The 22,835-nt window shown below is 41.0% G+C and overlaps 1 protein-coding gene across 3 annotated transcripts in view; it reads right to left on the bottom strand.

The window, feature by feature from the left end:
* Positions 1 to 1,586: 1,586 nt before the first annotated feature.
* FAM241A (family with sequence similarity 241 member A) overlaps positions 1,587 to 22,835 on the bottom strand; it is a 28,617-nt gene continuing 7,368 nt past the window's right edge. Inside the window, exons 2-4 of one of the 3 annotated variants that reach the window (XM_085222895.1) lie at positions 18,792 to 18,935; positions 3,379 to 3,437; positions 1,587 to 1,635 (exon numbers count right to left, since the gene is read on the bottom strand). In XM_085222895.1, the coding sequence (XP_085079021.1) occupies positions 1,602 to 1,635; positions 3,379 to 3,437; positions 18,792 to 18,935 (237 nt within the window). In that variant the 3' untranslated portion in view covers positions 1,587 to 1,601. Of the gene's footprint in view, positions 1,636 to 1,744; positions 1,776 to 3,378; positions 3,438 to 4,349; positions 4,473 to 18,791; positions 18,936 to 22,835 lie in introns of those variants that run through there. The other 2 variants (XM_085222896.1, XM_085222894.1) reach the window with 2 other exon arrangements.

Genomic DNA, 22,835 nt, shown 5'->3' on the forward strand with positions numbered 1-22,835 from the left:
AAAAAAATCGTTGAAGAACCATCTGCACTGACAAACTCAGTTTTTGAGGTCTATTTTGAGTCTATGGTTCTTGTTTGTGCCTTTTATTTAATGAATCCAAAAGTGGTAGTTCAGAATTGAAAGAGTTAATCAGTTGCCAAGTTAGCTATCTTTTAGTAGTGCTGAACAGATGCCTGCACCCAGAGAAAGCAATTGCTACAATAATGATAAGCAGTAGAAGGTGGGAGGTATATAATAAATTAATGCCAACTGAACTCAGTTTTTTTCCTGGAGATGTGAAGTCAGCCTCGAAAGGTTCATTACAGTGATTGCATATGGGAAGTGAGAGTGAGTGTGAAGGAGAAATAAAAACAACTAGAAATTAATTACAGAAGGTGACACATATCAACATGACTCAAGAGAAATATGATGCAGGTTTCAGAAGGAATTATTGGAATATATGGTGCTTCACGATGCTGTTTTCTACAGAATTAGCATTTTGGCAAGGTCTGTGCAGCTCCTCTCCCAAAGAGAAATATTGCAGTAGTCAAACCTGGCAGGCATTCATAAATCTCTTTGTCTCAATTGGTGACCTTTCCTAATAGAGTCCCCTGGACTGTGAAATGTAGGCCAGCAAACTGGGGAGAGAAATGTCTAGGAACTGGCTGGAATCAACTGAAAAGTCAAAGTGGCAAACTATGGCTAGGCATGATGTCAGTGAGGTAAGACAATTTCCTAGCTACCTGGTGGGTTAGGAGTTAAGGCAGCTTTGCAGGCTTTGGAACAGACATAGCAGCTATCTGTCTGTATACTTTTCTTCCTGTTGCTTTCATCTCTTCATTCCCCCACCCCTCAAACAATTTTTAAATACAGCACCTTTGTTTCTGGAATATCCACACGCCATTTCTTTGTTCCTGTAGTTACAGATTCTGAGCTTTATTAGATTGTTTTCTCCTGCATGAATCCTTCCATGAAACTAATGCCTAGAGCAAAATAAGTCAATGCTAGCAGTGTGAAAAGCAAAAAGAAGAGAAGTGTGGAGTGGAAAGACCAAGAGTGCTCTAGATTAAGTCTAATTTGATAAACACACATACGAACTTTGCTGTTACTGAAAAACCTTGCTCCTACCGAAGTAAACAAGCTACTTTCATGCCTAATGAACTTACATGCCTAAGTTGCATGTAGTGTGTGCAGAAAGTGCCATGCTTTTAAAATGCAGTGCACAGCAAAAGCGCAAATATCAACATCCATTTTAAAGCAAATTATTCCACTTTTATCATTGCCATATTCTTAGCAACTTAGGCTGCCTTGCAGTAGTGCACAATTGCTCAGATATAGAATATTCATTAAATGAATTCATAGTGATTTTTTATCTTGGCACTGTACCCACTGCACATTTTCATGCCAAGATAAGATTTCTTAGTCATTTATTCTTTCTACGTCTTAATGGCTTTAAGAAAAACCACAGTTTTAAGGAATCTCAAGGGAGAATGCTTTATAAAGGCTTTTTACGTGTTACAGCCGAGTGGATTGCCAGCATATCTCAGGCACTCTCTTAGGTTGGCTTTGTTCAGAAGGAGTCAGGCAGCTCTTATGCCATCAACTCACAACTTGTTTTGTGGCTATTCCTGTCTTCCTGATGCCTTGGCGACTGTTCTAGAAGGCAGATGAAAAACAGAGGAAGAGTTAGGGACCATGCAGGAGGAAGAAGGAGAAAGTCACATTCAGGCAGCACCTGGCTTCCAAACTGAAGTGGGTCTGTTAATTTTTAGGGAACAACTTAGCAGGATTTTAGCCTATTAAAAAACAAAACAAAACAACAACATTAATTTCAAATCAATTATCTCTTGTACTACTGTACCCCTGAAATCAGGCTACATTAATGGTTGCATAGCATAAGCCTCATCACAAATAGATCTTTACCTTTGCATTTTCTTTTTTTTTTTAATTTTTGTAAAGGTTATAAAGTTCCTATCCGTTGGTTTTAAGATCTTTGGGAGTTTCCAAAGGACATTCAAATACAGCTAGTCAGAATTTTGGGAACCAATTAGGATTATCATAGAGGCACAGCCAGTCAAACCATCCTAGCTGTTATATATCTAGGTTAAATTGTCATCTCCAGCTGTTCATTAATCTGAAAACTTTCAAATCAGCACAAAACCCAGTCACACGTACAGTTTAGCAAGAAAGGGCAGTAACCGAGTGGGTAAGAGAGAGGTGGAAACAAACAACTGTTCCCACTTATCAGCAATCTGCTTCTGTCAAACCTATTTGTTTTGCTGTGCCCTAAATGTGAACTCTAATTTTTCTAAGGGCACTGTTTCTCACGATGGTTTTATTTGCGGGAAGGTGTATTGAAACTCTTTTGGTTACCAGATTAATTTGAAAGACCATGGACACAGTATCCTTGATTAAATAGGAACATTTCTTTGCCTCTCACTTGGATGCACCTAGAAACCTAGAATTAAAGGCTTATAAGAAAATAAATTTCAAGGGTAGAGGGCAGACTCAGGGAAAAGGAATTTCCAAGTATTACACTATTCTGATAATAATAAACACAATGGTTTATTGTATTTGGGGATTTGAAAACAGAGAGCAAAGCACAAATTTACAAAACACACAACTATCAGTTCACTGTAAGTAGATACCAGGGAGTCCAGCAATTTACATTTGTCATAGCATGTAAGGTCAGTTCCCTGGGGAAAGTGACTGGTTGGCACTGGAATGGCATGCGAGTAACGGATGGTCTGGGTATAAATGAATGTAGAAAAATGCTAAACACCACCTTTGACAGTACAAGATTTCAGGCTTTACATATTAGACCCTGGAATAGTTATTCATTCTGCTAAATTCCCTGAGGTAAAAATAGGAAGTGTAGTGTCACTTAAAATTCATCACCCCCCTAATTAAGGGTAAGACAACATCTTCAGAGCACAACTGATGTCTTTCTGAACCTGCCATTAGAGCTGGGATGTGTAAAAATGAGGGCTGCCATTTCCTTTCAAATGTGAGGGAATGATCCCAAGGTAGTTTTTCTGCTAATGATATTGACGACAACTCATTTGCAGGTCACACAACACACTGGCAACTGCTCCACTTCCACCTCAGTGCTTACAGTTGGAGTCTTACAGCAGCCAAGCTTTCAAAATTACTTCCTTGCTAGTAATGTTGCATCTTTAAGGAGCAAGCAAGCAGTGCGTAGGTCTCTATTCTTTCTGGGTCACTGTCTTGTAAAATAAGCTCTTTGAAGACACAGAGGAGGGACCAAAGCAGCCTATATTGGACAGGGACACCCAACAGTTTATGCAGTGGCAGTTTTGTAGTCTCCTACACTACATTTTAAAGCATCCTTAGGGGCCAACAGAGCAAAACAAGAACTACATCTGAGGTCAGGCCTACCTTTCAGTTGCATCCAGATAGTACAATAGGATCTGGTCCAGCAGAGGGGCTCCTGCACACTAAGATAAAGAGAGAGAACTATGATGAAAGAGTTTATCTGCTTTCTGCCATGTTTGCTTTAAAAAACACTATTCTAGTGGTAATAAAACATATATGCGTTTGTTTATAATATGTGTTTTACACTGATACCTTCATACATACTTATTATTTCAAATTGCACACATTTAGCTTTCTCCCGTAATGAGATAGCATGGAACAGGCATGGTACACTTCCTGAAATATGTGACTGATTTTTTTTACTATGTTCTTCTCTGTCTTGCAGTAGGTACTTGAGTGTTTCTGGGGGCTTGGTGGTAGCCCAGCAGCTGCAGGCATGGCTTCCTTCTTACTGTGCAACGCACTGCTTAAAGCAGATCCTGGGAGTGGAGGCAACACTAGGCTCCTGCTGATGTCTTTGCACTATGCACCCTTATTGCCCTTCTACAGAAAATACGCAATGTATAGGATTCAGAAAGAAAAAAGGAGTGTTCTTCAAGATTCAAATATATGTGGGCTGCAGACTTACATCATTTATATCCCAGCAACAAAAGAACTGAGAATTTTCTCTGTCTTCCTGAGACTGCTATGAATCAGTGCAGCCAATGACAGAGTGACTAGCTATCCAAGAGCATCCTGGGGTTCTGTTTTAGTTTTGTTTATTTTGACAGAATAATTTTGAAGGAAATTAATTTGTTAATTTTAAAACCATAGACAGAATATAGACTGCACAAGCACAAATATTTATTTTCTGTGCTTCTGATAATGTTTCCAGGATGGCTCATGTAGACAAGAGAGAGAAAAAATCAGGTTGCAATATTCTGCTGCCAGCCCCAAAATAGCCAGGCAGGTTAAACTGTTAACAAGAGCCATCGTTAGGTGAAGAGGTTAGCTGGACAACTTACTGAAATGCAGTAATTCAAGGACTCCCATGCACATCTAGGAAACCTTTATGAGGTTTTGGAGATGTGTGGGGGAATCCTTCTGTGTATCCGTGTATTCTGTGTATCAGACTGAAATGGTTGTGGGGCCCTTTGCTTTTTCTCCTTCTCCTTCACCTGTAGGTTGGATGAGAATTATAAAGATTGGTGGTTAAGCACTAATGGTAGCAGGTCACTGACATAAGTGCTCTATCGTCAAAATGCTGCAGCTTTAAACAATAGATTGCCTCCCTCCCAGAAGCACTGATTTATCATGGGACAGATCACCTAGCAACAAAGTCCCCACGGGAAAGGGTCTATGTCTAGTGCATTTCAGGGAAAAAAACACCCTTATGAAAATGAGGCTAGGACAGATATCCTGTTCTTTAGGATTTTTATGAGGAACTTTTCATGAGCTAAAGATTTTCCAGTGGAGCAAGAAATACTTTTTATAACACTATTTCCTGTTAGTAAATAGGAAACACTGAGAAAATAAGTATTTTGTTAGAAAGGTGCCATTTTTCAGAGTGAAAAAGTGTTATTGGTACATATGTACGGACTTACATAGGCAAAGCAAGATTATGTGTCTCATTTAAAAACAATAAAAATGCAAATCAGAGAATGTGTTTGATTCTGTCATATCTGATTCATTTTTAAGACAAAAAGAAATCCTTTCAGCCATACTCAGTAGATTGTCTCGCATGTATCATTCATTTAGAGGGAGTGGTGATGGCAGATATGATTCACTAAGATGGTGTCAATCATATAGTGTTTATATGACCAGATGGTTGATTTAGGTGAGGACCTCATGCTCCTGGAAAGCTATCTACATCGTTTTCATCGCAGCGCCTGGGCTTCCCTGGAAAGATAACACAGAACAGCTCACAGTGCTGCAGCCACAGTTATGATGACTTTTTAACAAAACACTAAACTGTGGCTAATGAACCCCTTTTGCATTTCATCAGGCAGATAAGATTACCAGGTTCTTCAGTCAAATGTGGCAGACTTCTTTCTGCTTTCTATCATATCTCATTCCCTGGCATAATTTCTTCATTTTTTTCAGTCAAACCTCACTAGCTGATCTTTGAGTGTTTATAGCTTTGCCTAATAGCTGATCTTGAAATTCAAACCCGTTTTTGGAGCAAGAGCTGTATTTCCAAATGAGGCTCCCATGCACAAGATAATGGTTTTTCCATTAGCACACCCAAATACCTAAAAACCATTTCTGGGTGCTCTCACTGCTGAAAGATCATTGAGGTCATTGCCGAACCGCTCTCCATCATTTTTGAGAGGTCTTGGACAACAGGGGAGGTCCCTGAAGACTGGAGGATAGCCAATGTCACTCCGGTCTTCAAAAAGGGCAAGAAGGAAGATCCGGGTAATTATAGGCCTGTCAGCCTCACCTCTGTCCCTGGAAAGGTGATGGAACAGCTTGTGCTGGATACCATCTCCAGACAACTGGGAGAAAAGGAGGTTATCAGGAGTAGTCAGCATGGGTTCACCAAGGGGAGGTCGTGCTCGACCAACTTGGTGGCCTTCTATGATGCTGTCACATGCTGGGTGGATGGGGGAAGAGCGGTAGATGTAATCTACCTTTATTTTAGAAAGGCATTTGATACTGTCTCCCACGACATCCTTATAACAAAGCTGAGGAAGTGTGGGATAGACGAGTGGACAGTGAGGTGGGTTGAGAACTGGCTGACTGGCAGAGCGCAGAGGGTCGTCGTTCGTGGTGCAGAGTCTGGCTGGAGACCTGTAACCAGTGGTGTCCCCCAGGGGTCTGTGCTGGGTCCGGTCTTGTTCAACATCTTCATCAATGACCTTGATGAGGGGATAGTGGCCACCCTCAGCAAGTTTGCTGATGATATGAAGTTGGGAGGATTGGCTGACACGCCTGAAGGCTGTGCTGCCATTCAGCGAGACCTGGACAGGCTGGAGAGCTGGGCAGTAAGAAACCAGATGAGGTTCAACAAAAGCAAGTGTAGGGTCTTACACCTAGGGAGGAATAATTGCATGCACCAATACAGGCTGGGGGATGAACTGCTGGAGAGAAGCTCTGCAGAGAGGGACCTGGGCGTACTGGTGGACGACAGGTTGGCCATGAGCCAGCAGTGTGCCCTCGTGGCCAAAAAGGCCAATGGCTTTCTGGGGTGCATTAAAAAGAGCGTGTCCAGCAGGTCGAGGGAGGTGATCCTCCCCCTCTACTCTGCCCTGGTAAGGCCTCATCTGGAGTACTGTGTCCAGTTCTGGGCTCCCCAGTTCAAAAAAGACAGGGATCTCTTGGAAAGAGTCCAGCGGAGGGCCACAAAGATGGTGAAGGGCCTGGAGCATCTCCCCTATGAAGAAAGGCTAAGTGAACTGGGTCTGTTTAGCCTTGAGAAAAGAAGACTGAGAGGGGACCTGATCCAGGTTTATAAATATCTGAGGTGTGGCGGCCATAGCGGTGAGGCCAGTCTCTTTTCAGTGGTACGTGGAGACAGGACGAGGGGAAACGGACATAAGCTGCAGCATAGGAAGTTTTGCACGAATGTGCGTAAGAACTTCTTCACGGTGAGGGTGACGGAGCACTGGAACAGGCTGCCCAGGGAGGTTGTGGAGTCTCCTTCTCTGGAGATATTCAAGTCTCGCCTGGACGCCTACCTGTGCGATCTGGTGTAGGGAACCTGCTTTGGCAGGGGGGTTGGTCTCGATGATCTCTTGAGGTCCCTTCCAACCCCTACAATTCTGTGATTCTGTGATTCTGTGATCTGAAACAGCCAATGCACAGGACTGTGTCTGCTGTTGGTTATTCACATTCTTCTTTCTGCAGAGCTCCTGACATCCTACATCTGGCCAGGCAGGCAGAGGTCAGGCTGTGCACACCCAGCAGGCACAGCAGATGAGCAGGTGCTTGCTAATGGGGCTGGTAGGGGAATATTCAGACCAATAGGAACATTTATTCTTTTTATCATAGATAAGAGCAGAAATTTTTAACTAGCTTGAGCTCAGACAGATTTCACAGATTATGAATCGAGCTCCTGAAGTGTGGCTCTCCAGCAAAAGTACAAGACTCCATGTTTTCCTAATTCTCTACTTTTTTTCTCATTAGATGATGAGGCGTATCGAATAATGCCACCTGCAGCAGCCACTTTGCAGATTACACATTTACTGACGAGGAGACGTGTTTTGAGATTGCAAAGACCAATTGCAGAAGCCTACCATAAGCCCTGAGGTGATAACAGCTGTGATTTTCCCAGTGACATGGATTAGATGTGAACTGGTAACTGGAGCTGAAAACCATTCCCTCATACCATGGCTTCTGTGAAAAGCTGTTTCTGCCCAGGCATCTGCGGGCTGCTCAACTGCACGTGGAAGGGGAGGATGGTGCTGAAATTGTTGAGCAATTTCTGTTAGCTGAAAAGGGAAGTGCTGCTTGCATCATTGACCATGAGATTATCAGCTTTTATGGTCACAAGTAATTGAATGACCAACCTAGGATGCTGGGGGCACATTGCTACAATATACAGTTTATTGAGCAAAACAGAAGCAAGCAAGCAGAATTTAGCAATAGCTTGACTTAAGAGCCTAATTGTTTAACTCTTTTATTTCTTCCGCTCTAATGATGCTTACACAGGTCATAATGGTTTGGTTGTTCAGTAGGAAACAATATCACTCATTCTTTTCCTTCCTCCAAGCCAGAAAAATCAGATGTTTAGAAACAGAGAACAGCATTAAGCAAATTATAAGCTGTGTTATCATGAAAATATATCTTTCAGTAAAATGAACCAAAGTCAGAGCAGAGATGAAGTTAGATAGGCTCCTTGCATGACACACAGTACTACAAAGTGCTGACAACCAGGACAAAGGAAACGAGCAAAACCACAATCTTTGAGGACCACTTCACGTACCCACCATGCACTGATCTCTCTGGCAGAGCACATGATAAGCTGAACTCAGCTTTTCATTGTAGCTGTACCAAGAAACTGGACAAAACCTTTCTCCCATCTTGCAGGCAGTCATCCCATATAATCTTTTTTAGAAACAATCAGGCTTTATCCTAAAGCTATATACAGTGTTTGTTGTCCCTAATGGTACTGCATCAGGATCTTGCTCAAATAAGTGAAGTCCTTTACTAATAATATCCAGACTAACGCTGCTGTCAGACAGTTTTTACCTAGTAACTCTTGTGCCCATCTGACCTTGAGAAACAAGCCAGCTTCCATAACATTTTCATTTCTGTGAACTCTCTTCCGTACCAGATCGAGTCTGTTATTTTTAATTTTAAAGTAGGACTAAAAAAATTAAGCGCGATAAGTTGTTACATAGCAAGAATATTTGGCAAGAGTATCCTGGGGTTGTATCTTCTGATGGTTGTGTCTTATTCCTGGCTCCTATGTATCCAGCGTTCAGCTCAAACTCTGGCTGCCCTTCGTCATTCTCAACAGATGAGCTCTTAGCATGTCTTCTTAACTATGTGATCTTGCACATCACACTATGAAACTAATCCCCCCTCCCTTTTTCATAGCCCAGGCTTCAACTCCAATGTGCTCTTTGCATAACCTTCTAATAATCCTTCCTATTGCACCTGAAAGTTTATCACATGCCTAGTGTTTATGCTACCGTCACTACTGCAAATATAAACAAGATAGGGGTACAAACCTCCATGAGAAATTTTTCTACAAGAATTCCTTTGGCCCTATAGATTTTCTTTGTTTCCCTTATCTCAGTTTGAGTTACTACCTTCATCTTCCCAAATTGTATTAACACTGATTTACAGTAGGCTAGATCATTTATCCCAGCTATGAAATCAGTTATCAAAAATATATGGCTCAAAGAAATAAATTCCCACCATATCTTACCTAGTTTAGTTACTTTCCTGTTATGGCAATAATGCATAGAGCACATGCATGGGAAATCTCAGGTAAGCAATTTTTAGAGAAGCACAGCAACTTCCTGCTAGCACCAAGAAGTGCAGGCTTCAGGCCATCATTTCAACAATTTCACAGTTCGAAAGGCAAAATAGGAAACTCATGCAATAGATACAAATGTTCTAAGCTTCCCAAAAGCCAAACTCAGGAAAATGTTTGAAGATTTTTTTTTTTAATTTTTTTTTTTTTTTTTCCTTCTGAAAGTAGAGGACACATATGAAGGTATCAAAGCTTCATTATGACAGCATCAGGCTTGAATAAGCTGAGCTTGCTGAAGATAAGCTCAAAAGCAAGCCATCAGGCACATACATAATTTAAACACCTTTTCTAGCACTCAGCATCCAGCACAAGCTCATGCTACTGCAGAGCGTGTTTCCTGCTCTGCACTCACCACAAACAAGCAGGGAGCCCCCTGAAGTACAGAGATAGTTTTTCTGAGGCCAAGCTGGAACATGCTTTAATATATCAAGAGTTGTATTCTAAAAAGCTCTGAAGTTCTTCTTTTGGGGAAGAAAGTAGTGACTGGCATGATGCTGAGGGGCACTGTAAATTACTTCTCTCTGTCATAGGACAAATTAGCAGGTTTGCTCACACACAAGTTGTACACTGCTGAGAAAAGCTGGAGATTCTGAGGGACTGTACACAACACCACTTACAGACACAAACCAAATAAAAGCTGAACACAGTTATGCAGTGGATGGCTTTCAGGCCACCAGAACTCAGTAGTTGTTCCCATCTTCAGTCAGCTACAGCTGATCTTGTTCTCAACTGGCAAAGAGCACACTTATATGAGCTGCACCTACTGGCTTTCTGGTGTCACTGTCTGAACGTCCCATCCTGTGATCTTTCATACCATTCAATAATTAATTCACATCTTCACTTGAGTTTTGTTTTGTATTTGCGGTAACACTTGCCTGGAACAGCTCTACATGACCAATAAAGAAAGAAGTACTTGGCACCATACTGATGACTGAGCTGGGGACCAGCAGGGAAAGGCCATGCATGGGTCAAGGAAGAGGGAGTCTGCTTCCCAGATAGGTAAAAGGAAGGACTTATGTTTCAGGAAATAAGAGCCTACATAAACTAAGACAGCGCATGCAGCGTCTCTTAAAAATCCTTTGTGAGGAGATTTCAAAACTGGATATTACAGTACAAATCTCCTAAATGATACAATAATTTCTATTCATCTGTGCATTACTACTAGCAGAATAGGAAGACAGCATATTCAAGATATATATCTTTTTTTTTTTTTTTTTGCTTCTGACTGCTCTTGTCCAGACAGGACGGTAACAGATATTCTACATCTGTGAGAAGCAATGCTAGAATGGTTTTGCAAATTCTTGCCGTTAATAAAATCATTGAAGCAGGAAGGCATGAACAAAGATAATAATCATAATGTATAGCACTATTAACTATTCTGTTTTTCCACTGGAGTGCTTCAGTGCTTTTTACAGTAGACTCTGTGCCTGCCTTTGGTACAGCAAGCTCCATTTCTTCTCCTCTAGAGAAAATTATTTCAGCATGAAAGCTACTTGGTTCCGAAACACACAAAAGACACCCACACATTCAGCTGGCATCATGTGCTAGCTGCTGAAACTGAGCCCTAGCACAGCTCTTCAAGCACATGTGAGGCATATGGAAACCCCAGGACGTCAGGGAGGTAGAACAGGGAGTATTATTTAAGGACTCCTTGTGTTTTCCTTTTACACAATCATAGTAAAATGCTACTTATTTGAGAGAGAAACCATATTCCTTATGAAAAAAACTGTCAGGAGAATGGAGAAGCTTACACTTTGTTCGTTTTTTAAGTTTAACCTGTTGTATTTTAATCCATGCACCTATGCACTTGGCAGAGGATACCTTAACCAGAAACTCACTTATAAATACCATGAATCAAAAGAAGTCAAAGGAATCAACATATATAATGATACAGAAGCAGAGATGGTTCTGAGTTAACTGGTTTCTGAATTTCCCCAGGACATATCAGAAGCGCTTAGAAAGCAGAAAGTGTTTCCACTGTAGTGGTAGTGACTGCCTTCTATCTGGGAACAGCCACAAGTTTTTTCCTCTGCTGCCTGTATTACTCTGGGATTTGAAGGGGGAAATTTAAACGTGTCTTCAGAAAAGACAGGAGAAGGGTGGCATCAAAAAAGATCTGTGCTACCAATCTTAAAGTAACAAGTGAAAAACGGAGCATTAATGATGGAGCAGTTACCCAGGAAGACCTGAGTTCTGTTTGCAGTGTCTTTATTTTATTTGCAAAACATGACTAGGGCTCAGTCTCCTGGGAAACTACAGCATGGCCATCACTGCAAAAATATATGCTATTAATCTAAAGACTCCACTGTACTGTAAAACTACCCACTTCTAAGCACAGAAATCACCCCAGCTGATAAAGCCCAGATAATAAGGCAGGCAGGGCTCAGCAACAACAGAACCTACACTGGGCGCAGTATCCAAATTGTCTTAATGGTGCTGTCTCCACTGAGGTATCTGCATAGCATGGAATGGATTCTTCCCAAAACATGGTACAAAAGAATGCTAGGTCCAAAGATTGCACTGTAATGCATTAGAACATACCAAAAAACAGAGACATTGAAGGAAAGCTAAAAAATGAGATTGTTAGCAGTAATTTGTATTTATCTGTCAAAGACCTTCGGATAAGAACTTGTTAATTGAGAATAGTTAGTTCCATTGCTTACAGAGCTCAGCCAAATACTTCATCTCATCACAGATGGAATGAGGAAACTATGAATCAAAATGAAAACATTAGTAGTCAAACACTTGCATGCATTTGGTACTCTTATCTGACTGAGCATCTGAAATGGACAATAGCCTCAAGACTGCTTAATCTTTTTCCTCTGCAACAAGATTCACAGAGAGACTTACTGAAGTAAGCTTAAAGGCACAGAAATATTTGGTCTCAGAAAAACTGCATCATCATGTTTTTCCTAATCTTATTAGGTCGAGGACACGAACACCAAATACTGGAATATATTTTACTCCAACAAGAAGCACAGGACAGTTACCCGGTGCTCAGCTATCTGAAGATGGGCAGAGCTGGACTGAAATGCCTGAGGAAATAAGGTGCCTGGCTGATGCCAGCTCCTGCTGGCAGGTGCACCCTGACAGGGTGCATGTATACAGAAAGTGACAGCAAAAGTAATTTTGCAGACCTGCTCTGAGGCGTTGTGACACTGGCCAGGTAGCATTAAAGACATCTCAGTCTCTTCCCATGACCTCCATTCTGCTCATACTGCTTGGCTTCACCCCTCTGGTAACAGCTAGTGTGGGAGCAATGGCTTAAAAAACAGCTTTGAGAAAGAACATACATGAAGGAATGATTCAAAAGGATAACCAAGTACAATTTTTGAAATAAGTCATTTACAAGCCAAAGCACTCAAGAACACAAATTTCTTTTAAGTCAAGGAGAAACTTCTCAGCGTCTATCACTTTATAAAACAGGATTTTCACTGCCAAAGATGTTTCTTTACCAAATAATTTATTTCCTTGTCACAGACTCACTGTACCTGGGATGTAGTCCTGATATCACACTAGAAAGTAGATAATTGGTGGTTCATTTCCACCATCTATTCTGGGCAGCATGCAAACCCATGTCTCTTGTACCTTCATCATCTACAGGTATTTCTTTCACAAGGAAGCCCCCAATAGTTTGCCAGAGACTAATTTAGCACCTTCCTCACATATATTAAACCCTCATCCAAATGAGGACAAAATGAGCCCTTTTCCTCTGCAAGGCTTTATAATGCAACAGACAGCAAATATAAAATATGCCAAGACAGACGCAGACAGATACCAGAAGAAGGAAAAGTCGCCTCAAGCAATGTTCATTCCAGATGCAAGATGATGTGCCAGGACAAGCTAAGAAACTATTTGGCTTAATTAATTTGCTTCTAATGAACACAAAACCTAGGCACTTATGCCCTAATAATTCTGTTTCAAGTATCAGCTGATCGTAATCACCATCTGAAAAGACAGGTAAGTACAGGTTAAAAAAGAGAAAACAGCAACAAAAAAAAACCAACTACCTGACGCGTGTATTTTTAAAATCTTCTCTCCAATTTCCTCCCCTCAGGCATTAAGCAGATGCCCAGCAAAACATGTCCAACTGAAGATAAAATGACTGTCTGGGTGACTTTTAAGGAGACAGAGTGATTGTAAAAAGCCCAAACCCTTAGCACGCAGCTGTTCTTGTGAATGGCCCTACTGCAGAGTGAAGTAAGAAAAGTAAGAAGAGGATGAAGGTATCAGTTCTGGAAGGGTGGAAAGGCCAAGAAATAGCTCCTAAAGACTAGACTGAGGCCCAGGATGAAAAGAATCAAACAGAACACTGAATTCCCCTTTCTGCCACTCCTACAAAAGCAGACATCAAGTTCAGTAGCTAGAGCCAAAGACAGGCGTTCTTGAAGTTGCAGACATCCAGCAAAAGGGCTGACCAAGAAACTTTACTGGAAATCAATACCTGAAGGCCTGAATTTATTCAAGTGTTGACTTTTGCTTAGTTTGCGCACAACCACTTTTTTCCTTTTAGAAAACCCACAGTACTTAATTTGTTGTGCATCTTGAGCAACACAAACATATGCACCTGATGGATCTGGCAGAACAAATATTTTGCTAAGCTGCAGGAAAAATATAAACAAACAGAATTGGATTTATTTGGGGATGTTTTGTCCCGCAAGATGTTCTGTAAATACTCAGAAGACAAATGAAAAATCCCAAACCTCCTTGCGGCACAGCAACCGTCACTGTTTTTCACACTGTTGACCACATCTGGTTCCTCCAGAGGCTGCTCTGGGTGCGAAACAGAGATAGGCAGTGAAGGGATAACTACTTACAGCACAGTGTTGCCATTATTTGTTAACAGGTGTTTCCCTTCCTTCCCCATTTCAGTGCAACTTTCTATATGCTCAGCCACCAAGATGTGAAACAGTTTATTGAGCTCTGGAACTACAATTGTTTTTCCAACAGCTGATTTCAGGGGGAATTTGAATGCTGTCCCATTTCATCTGGGCCTACCATGAAATCTGAGAAGTGCAAGCCCTGAACAAAGCACCACAAAGAATTCAGTTCTCACTGATGACAATACTTTTTATTACAAAGAATAACAAAGTGCTTTCCACAGGATTCACTTAATACAGAGTTGTTAAGAAATGTGATTTTTGCTTTTTAAAACAGACAGTTTCAATGCAATGATTTTTCAGTGCAAACAGGGTTCTCCAACACTCTCCATTGTGTAGCACTTCTCTGTACACAGTAGTTCAGCCATTCAGGCATCAAGTGTGAAACAGTACCAATGAGTCCATCTTTTAAAAAACAGATGTTATGTAAAAGCTTTTGAGATGTCACACTGACCAACAAGAATTACATCAGGTTGTTTATTGCAGTCTGAGGGGACATCTTTCCTTCATACAGTCCTACACAAAGCATCAAGGTGCTTTCAGTTCTAATAATCATATCTACCAAAATAAACAACACTATCCATTTTAACTATATAGACAAAAGCAAAATTGTCTTTTTTTTTTTTTCTTTTTCTGCACCCTCCCCCCCCTTTTCTTGAATTAAATTAACCTTTTGCTTTTTAACTAGAGATACACTGGGAATGCCTGGTGTTCCTCATGCCGTGGAACTAAATTTGGATGGAAGGAAGAACACAATGCTAGGACTGTTTACCTATTTCTCCCTCTTCTTGGTACAAATTCACAGTTAGATTTATTTTAACACTTTAAATACATACATACAACCTCTTTGCTTGCCTGGACCACATTGGGTGAAGAAGAGTTATCTTGGGCCACATATAAAATACATAATATAGTTAACATCTGTAACTAAACTTAATTTTTTTTTTTTTAATGAAAATATAAAAAAGAGGGCAACAAAATCATAAAGTGAGGGGGATATTTGACCCTGTTTTTGTGAAACTAATGCATCAGGCTGGTTTGATGGCAGTGGCTGCAATTCTTGGTGAGCTCTCAGGGTGTTTGTCATGGATTTTTGATGAAATTTTACTCTTCTCATGTTTCATTCTTGAAAAGTTATTCACAAATGTACGAACTGCCAAACGTGATGACACAAATAAGGTATGATTGTGAAGTGAGGGGTATTTTCCTCAAACTTACGTAAGTCTGGTAAGGAGACACAATCAGATTTTTGAGTTGAGTCTCTGACTGCTCACATTTCTTTATCACAACGGAAAGCGCAGACATGTATTTTTCACTGTTCACAGGACTGTGTTTAGCCAGTGTATTGCAACACATAAACTTATCTGCCATCAATTGAGTGGCACTGCTCTGTGCCCTCCGCCTGCCTGGTTTCAGCCCAGATGGTGCCAATCACACAGCAATGTTTGGCTGTTGCTGAGTGATGGGTGTGTGCTCGGGTTGCCCAGCAGGGCAGAGCCACCGCCAGGACGGCGGGGCAGAGGCAGCCACAGAATGGGCTGGGCTTGGCCGTGGGTTTGGCATGCCTGCATTTAGGCACTGCTTCACTGTGTTCCATTTTTCATTCTCTGGATCTGATTATATCTCAGTCCTTTATTCCTTATGTCCTCTTTACTTTCCTGCAAACAGCATGGAGATTATTTAGCAATCATTACAAAAAAAAAAAAAAAACAACAAACAAAAATCAAATGAACAATTATGCAAATTCTTATATACAATGGAATGTATTAAACCACAGGAGTGAAAGTGAGGGGGTATTTTCCAGACAGGACTGTTTTTCCCCGTCTTTGCTTTCAGTCAACGCCATTAAGAGAGATACTCTTTTGGGTTTTAAAATATTTTAAAACTTCTGTGAAGGACAAGATGTAAATAGTCATCCTTGAGAGAAACAATATCAAACATTCACCATACACAACCTTAGTCCAGAAACCACTTATCCATACATCACAAGTATAGAGACATGAACTTCAAAAGAAAAACTTAAATGACTTCATGAATGAAATAGTCATAGTTATACACATAATAAAAGGTTACATGCATATAAACAGCTTCCTTAGCTTGTCAGTCACACCCTCAATTCATTGTTCCTAGTTCCCTACACATAGACCAAAATCACCATGTCAAGAAAACACTACATGCTGTGTCACAATACAGTCTTCATACAAGTAGTACTGCAATGAGGATATCACACTGACACCTTTCTTCACGAGACAAAAGGAACTGGATGAGTTTCTCTGAACAATAATTTGATTGTGGGAAGAAAGGAAGGATCTTTTTTTTAAATGACAAGATGCTTTTGTAATACAGCCCTTATAGAAGAAAAGAATACACTCAAACCTACCAGTATAGCTATATAAATACGCAACAGTATAAACAGTATAAACAGGTGTTCTGTTTTCAAGGGATCGAAACAAAAGACAAAGTTTACCGTAGGCACTTGAGTAAAGAGCTTCCTGCCACCATCATGTGCTTGCTGTTTGCTTTTGGAGTTCCAGCTGTGAGCAACAAAGCCCTGTAGGTAGAAACACCTCCTGTTGCCAAACACTTCCCTGCCACCAGTGTGACTATTTAACCAGCTGCCAGTCAACACAGGTTGCCATTCAGACACACCCTGGGCCTCTGTCTCACATGCACGCTGTCGTACTGGTTCACCAGAGCCTCCCAGATCCACTCACAGCCACAGTCATCTGAACATCTGGACAAGGGCTCCTCACAATGGAACTAATTGTTAGAAAAGTTGAGACTTTTCTGCATAGTGGCAGGGGTGGGCCACAGTGTGCATGTGGCCCACAAGTTAGAGGTGCCTGAGCTAAGCCCTTATGTTCACTGCACTAAAGAGCCATCAGTTCTCTATTAGAAAAGTCTGTAAGGACTGGAGTCAAGGGCTGTGGAAATATAGCCCAGCAAGCAACATGATCCATTGCGCTGGCATAAAATCTGTTCTGCAAATCCAGTTGTGACAAAAGGACTACACTTAACTTCAAAGGTCTTTGGATGAGACTCAGCATTTTCAACTACAAGCTATCTGTTGATCGCTGCTAATATAAAAATGTTTAGAAAAAAAATCATTGCAAAAGCTCAAGTAGTTATTTTGTAAATTTTACATTTTATATTACATCTGTATGTAAATGTAGAATTTCATTCTGACAGAGATGAAGTCAAATTTGCAGTCAAATTTATTACTAAAAGTAATATACAGGAAATAATACTATTTAGTAAAGATTCTGTCTCATTTTACTATTTTCCTTTAAATGTGCACATCCAACTCTGAAATATTCAGTACATCCTTGGTGTGGCTCCTAGGGAGCTAGAGAGAATCTTGTACCTATTCTTCAATCCTGTTCTCAAGTTTGCATTGCCCATGCCATCCAATTATAGATAGGCATTTTGCTGCCTATTTTGGAAATAAGTCAATTAAAGCTACTAAGTTAAATGGCTATTTGGTTTTACTACATTCTTGTCTTGCAGGAGGAAACAAGACTGATTTGCTTATGTATGCAAGTTCATAATTTGTGTTTGGCCTACAGTGCAGCTGATGGGGAAGGCGTTAACAGCTCCTGTCTATTATCTCTCTGGTTGTTCATGCAAGACCCCAGAGGAAGCAGACAGTGTTCTAGCAGCACTGTCTGGAACAGCAAATTCCCAAGACTGCAGTTGTAACTACTTAAAAAGTCCATGAGTTAGCCAAATATTTATCTTCAGGAGAAGGGATGTGGGGAAGAGCAAGGAAAAAAATAGAGCAGCAGGAGCTAAGTACATTTCCAAAACCAAGGCAGAACTACATTCGTCCATTCAGGACTGTGATTCCTCCCTAGCCCTAAGCAACAGCTGAAGTCTTGTGCGAAGTCACCAGCATTAGTATACACGCACTTTTCTGAATTCCTTACTTCCTGCAGGAAAGCCTGCTATAAACTGTACAAAGCAAAGGTGCTTTTACACGACAAAGCTGTCTCCACTTCAGAGCACTCATCTAGCAAACCTCCCTCATGTAAACCTATCTTTTTGGCTATAAACTAGGAAATTATGCAGATTCAGAGAACAAACAGCACACAGTCCCCCAGCAATGAAACAGGACACTCACATCAAGTGTCCTTTTCAAACCAGACAAGAAATTTTCATTATGAAAAACAAGAACATAGGGGGAATTGGGAGGGTAGGAGAAATAAAATGCCAATAGGGGGACTAAGGCCCCAGGAGTGTAGAAAAGGGTATATTACTTTGGACACAGTTGTGTGATGAGGTTTTTTGGGCTTTTTTTTTTTTTTTTTTTAAAATGTGTGTGCCCTGTCAAGACACAGTAGGACTATTGACTTTGCTTAAAATTCATAATTTTAGTCCCTTTCAAACCAAATCTTGAAAGTTCAGCAAAAAACAATTCGAAGCATCGCAACTTTGGACATGCCACCCATTTACTTAAACATCCATATCCACTGAGACAGTGGATTGACAGTGTTAAAATACAGAATTCAACAATGGGCATCTATAAAATCTTACTGTTGTACATAAATAATGACAAGGCACAGAATAGCAACCAGTCCAAGAGCTTGTAAGCCGACAAACCAGAGCATAACCCAGAAGAATATAATGATTACAGGTTCTACTATCCGTTCTCCAAAGTACATCCTTGTGAAGCCTATTCTGATAAGACTTTTGTTCAGTCCGCCGAAGAGTGTCCCCATCTTTTTATAATCATCTATTACAGGTTCCGTGGCCTGGTTTCTTTGTTCTTGCTGGACCTACATGTAGAAGACAAAAATAAGAAATACATTGTACTATCAGTTCTTGTTAGTACAATCCATGTGAACAGCCTGATTACATTTTAATTTATAAAAATAAGATATGCATGCAAAAAAGGCACTCCTTATGTCAAGAAACTGAAAATGTGATACAGCTTGTGAGGCAGGTACAATGTTAAGCATTCACTTGAAGTAACACAACAAAAGCATGCCAGCCTGTCTTCTTTCCAGGTTCCACTCTAGGGCATACAGCTCTCCCACAGAACCTTCAGAACCACAGGAACAATTCAGAACTAGTAAGCATGAACTATTAAGTACTCTGCACTACAGTACAACCGTAGGGCTACCATCATCTCTGACAGAAGGTCATTGAATTAGACATGGAAGACATGAAACATCCATATTGATGTTGGCGTGGAAACCTATCCAAGGCAAGCAAGGGAAAACGGACACAAAGTGGTGGTACAAAGACAAAGAAGGGATAGGAAGCAAGTTGCGCAGGGTCTCCAAGAAGAAAAATCACGGTGCTTATTCATACCAAGGCAAAAGAACATCTTTAGATGAAGATAACATGATTAAGTATCACTGCAAAAAACATGCACCAAAGATAATGATTCAACATGTATATTTTAACCAGATTAGAGCTTGAAATCCCATCTCTAGTTCCCCAGTGTCCAGAGATCCATTGCACAAAACCTTATACCTTATGTTTGGGTACAAGTTGAGAACATTTTCAAGACACGGGTTTGCTAATCCTTCCATTAGGCAGCAATGAAAACACAAAGAGCAGCTACTCATCAATATTTCAGTCAGCTGATCAATAAGTCCAACAAATTGTCTGTAAACCTCATGTGCAATTAGTCAATTTCTGGATTCAAAGCAAACATGCAACTTCAATTATGCCTTCAAGGATGAATGCCACACTGTGTCCCTGGTTACATGGCACAGACTCAGTAAGAAACAGAAACTCTATCCCACAGCAGCGCTGGGCTCTCTGATAGACAGCAAATAACAGATGGAGTCCCATTCCTGCAGAAAGTCACACACACTGAAGACAAAAGGAAGCTAATATTTTGTTCTAAGCCAAACTTAAAGCCACAATATGTAACCCACTGGCTGACTGAAGCTTGGACAAACCGTCATACATGATGCTGAAAAATAAAAAACTCCAAACGAGCAAAGAAAAAAATCAGCATACAGTCCCTCAGCTTTGTGTGCTTGGGCAACTTTTTATTTGCATCTTCATAAAGATTTTGGTTTAAGTTTCAGCACTGAATCCCAAAACGAGAAGAGTACAAGAAGCGTAAATTGTAATGAACACTGCATTCAATTGCGGTTCTACAGAAGAGTCTAACCTCTGAGAACTCTAGCATTTTACTTCATGTGCTGACAGCCACCCACCTCTTCTCTTTTCAGCCTGCTTTTCAAGCACAGGTCATTTTCCTCCCCCAGTGGCTATGAAAACCCCAGCTTTCAGCATTTTGCCTTTAACTGTACTCATAATTCAAGTAACCATTAATTTCTCTTTAATTACAGCGTCTCAGGATCAGCTTTTTCAAGAAAGGAAGAGGCAATCTCAGGCTTACAAAACAGAGTCCGGATGGCAGGATGCTTGCTGTCCTGAGAGCCAAATGTTATTATGGGGACTCTCATTCCTCTTTCCTGAAAGATTGCAGGGTGATGGAGCAGAAACACGAAATGATTAGCCTAAGTGGTATATATTGATTGCAACAATTATGGAAAACAGAAAGGATGTGCTGGGAAGGAAGAATACATTTGCTTCCTGCATTCAGGTGCCATGGGGAGCACAAACCTATGGGATGGCAGAGGGATCAGAGAGCAGCTCTCAGTGGGATCACTGCTGAGCTGCAGACCCATGACATTTGTTTGAGAAGTAGCTCAGGCTTCAAGCTAGCAGTCAGTGCACCCAGGAGTGGAAAAACAAGGCAACCCCTTTGCCTCGGGGTTATGAACAGCACTCTTCAACATGCCAGAAGCCTTGGCACAGGGTGAGCCGAGCACAGGACTGGTAGGGACACCAGTGGGCATGCTTGTATCAGCACCCTGTCACCTGGTCAGCTGCTGTACCAAGAACCGCACATCCCTACTCTGAGAGCATTTCTCACTTCTGCAAGGTGATCTGGGATTTCCATGGCCTTGTCATACTGATTGGATAAGCCGACAGCTACAATTTGTGCACAGCCTGTTAAAGCTGGGTACAGAGGCAATGTCGTTTCAGTGCTTTGGGGTTTTATCTTCTATTTTTTCAGAAGATGTCAGCTCACTCTCTCCTTCTCAAACAAGGGTGGAGTCATGAATTCCTACAGCCATTAAGCAAAGCTTGCTTCTAGGAAAGGAGACTGAAAAACACATGCTTAGTTACAAAATAAGTGTGAAGTCTATTTTCCAAATGCTTTAAACATCTTACAAAAGCTTTCAGAAAGATAATGGGAATTTGCAAAACTTCAAAGTCTACTGCAGTTGATTCAGGCTGAGTATGCCTTGCTCCAGGCAACTCTGCCAAAACAAGCACAACTGGAAACAGATGATGGCCTGTAAATCACAGACAGCACAGTTTTCTTCCCTACTGCATAATTATTTCATAGGCTGGACAAAGCAGGTTTCTTCAGAGGTGTACTAAAGCAGAACCAGCAGGGCAAGCACCGGTAACGTTACAATACCCCGGATGGATAACAAGTATTAAATCATAACAAGAATTAAATCAGGGAGGTTAACATGGCAGCTCAGAGTTCTCTTACTAACTTCCAATGAGATAGTAAAACCGCACAGAGACACGCAGGCATGCCAGCACCACTCAGCACATCCTCAGAACCAAACAATTTCTCCTTTTCTTCCAAGAGCACTTTACCAAAAGCATTTTTAGAATTTGGTTGCCTTCAGCTGGTGCACAATTCCCAGCTGACTCTTAACTTCCATTGGGCTAATTTTTTGTATGGAATTCCCCTGCAACTAGAAAGACACTGTCGTAACAGGAAAACATAGAAATATGTTTTTATTTTACACGTAGTGGGACCATCCACCCACTTAAGCAAGTTTCACTAGTGAAATTCTTTACGCAAATGCACAGCCACTGTATATAACTTCATTGCCTGTTCCTTCTTCAGTTTATATTCCTTTAGCACATTCAACTTAATAGCATAATATTTACACTTTCTCCTTTTTAAACACGTGGTGCTTGGTTTCTATTTTTGACTTTAAATTATTTACAGCTAAATGCAAGAGTTCTCACGTAGAACCAAAGGGGAAGTGCCCATGTCCTGTCACACTCCTTGCTGCATGCACATGGGCTGTGTCTGCGCACACCCACCGCAGATCTCCAAGTGCTCCGTATTCAGTTGTCTTTTCAGATGTTTGGTGCTCAAGTTTCCCTCCCTAGCTATTCAAAAAGAGATATTTCCATCTGCAAAGCCATCGCTGATTTGTCCCATGGTTCATTGGCTAAAAGTCAGAACTTGAAGATCCAGACTCTGAAAAAGGTTGTGACCAAAAGTACCCAGCCGCTAAGGCCATGTGGCTGCAGGTTAGATGCTGTAAGGAGAACCTGCCACATCTCTCCCTGAGGCAGATGCCAGCAAATGCACTTTTTTTCCGCAGGTAAAAGTCTCTGAAGAGCAGACGCTGAGCACAAGTTCCCACATCCCTAAAGTGCTTCTGAGAAAAACCTTCCTTGTAAGTCAGTGTTTCTCTGGGCAAGCTTTAAAACAACAGAAAAGGTGAAGTCTGCTCAGCTCTCTGAATGCTATGAACATCTGGCTGTGGCTTTACCAGTTATGTCTGTCATCACTGCAACACACAAAATTATATGTATTCTGACCACTGCTTTTGCTTTTGGCAAAATTTAATCACATTCACTCAAATCCACAGCTAACCTCACTTTGC

The sequence above is a fragment of the Meleagris gallopavo genome, chromosome 4 (genome assembly GCF_905368555.1).
Source record: "Meleagris gallopavo chromosome 4, MGAL_WU_HG_1.1, whole genome shotgun sequence".
NCBI lineage: Eukaryota > Metazoa > Chordata > Aves > Galliformes > Phasianidae > Meleagris > Meleagris gallopavo.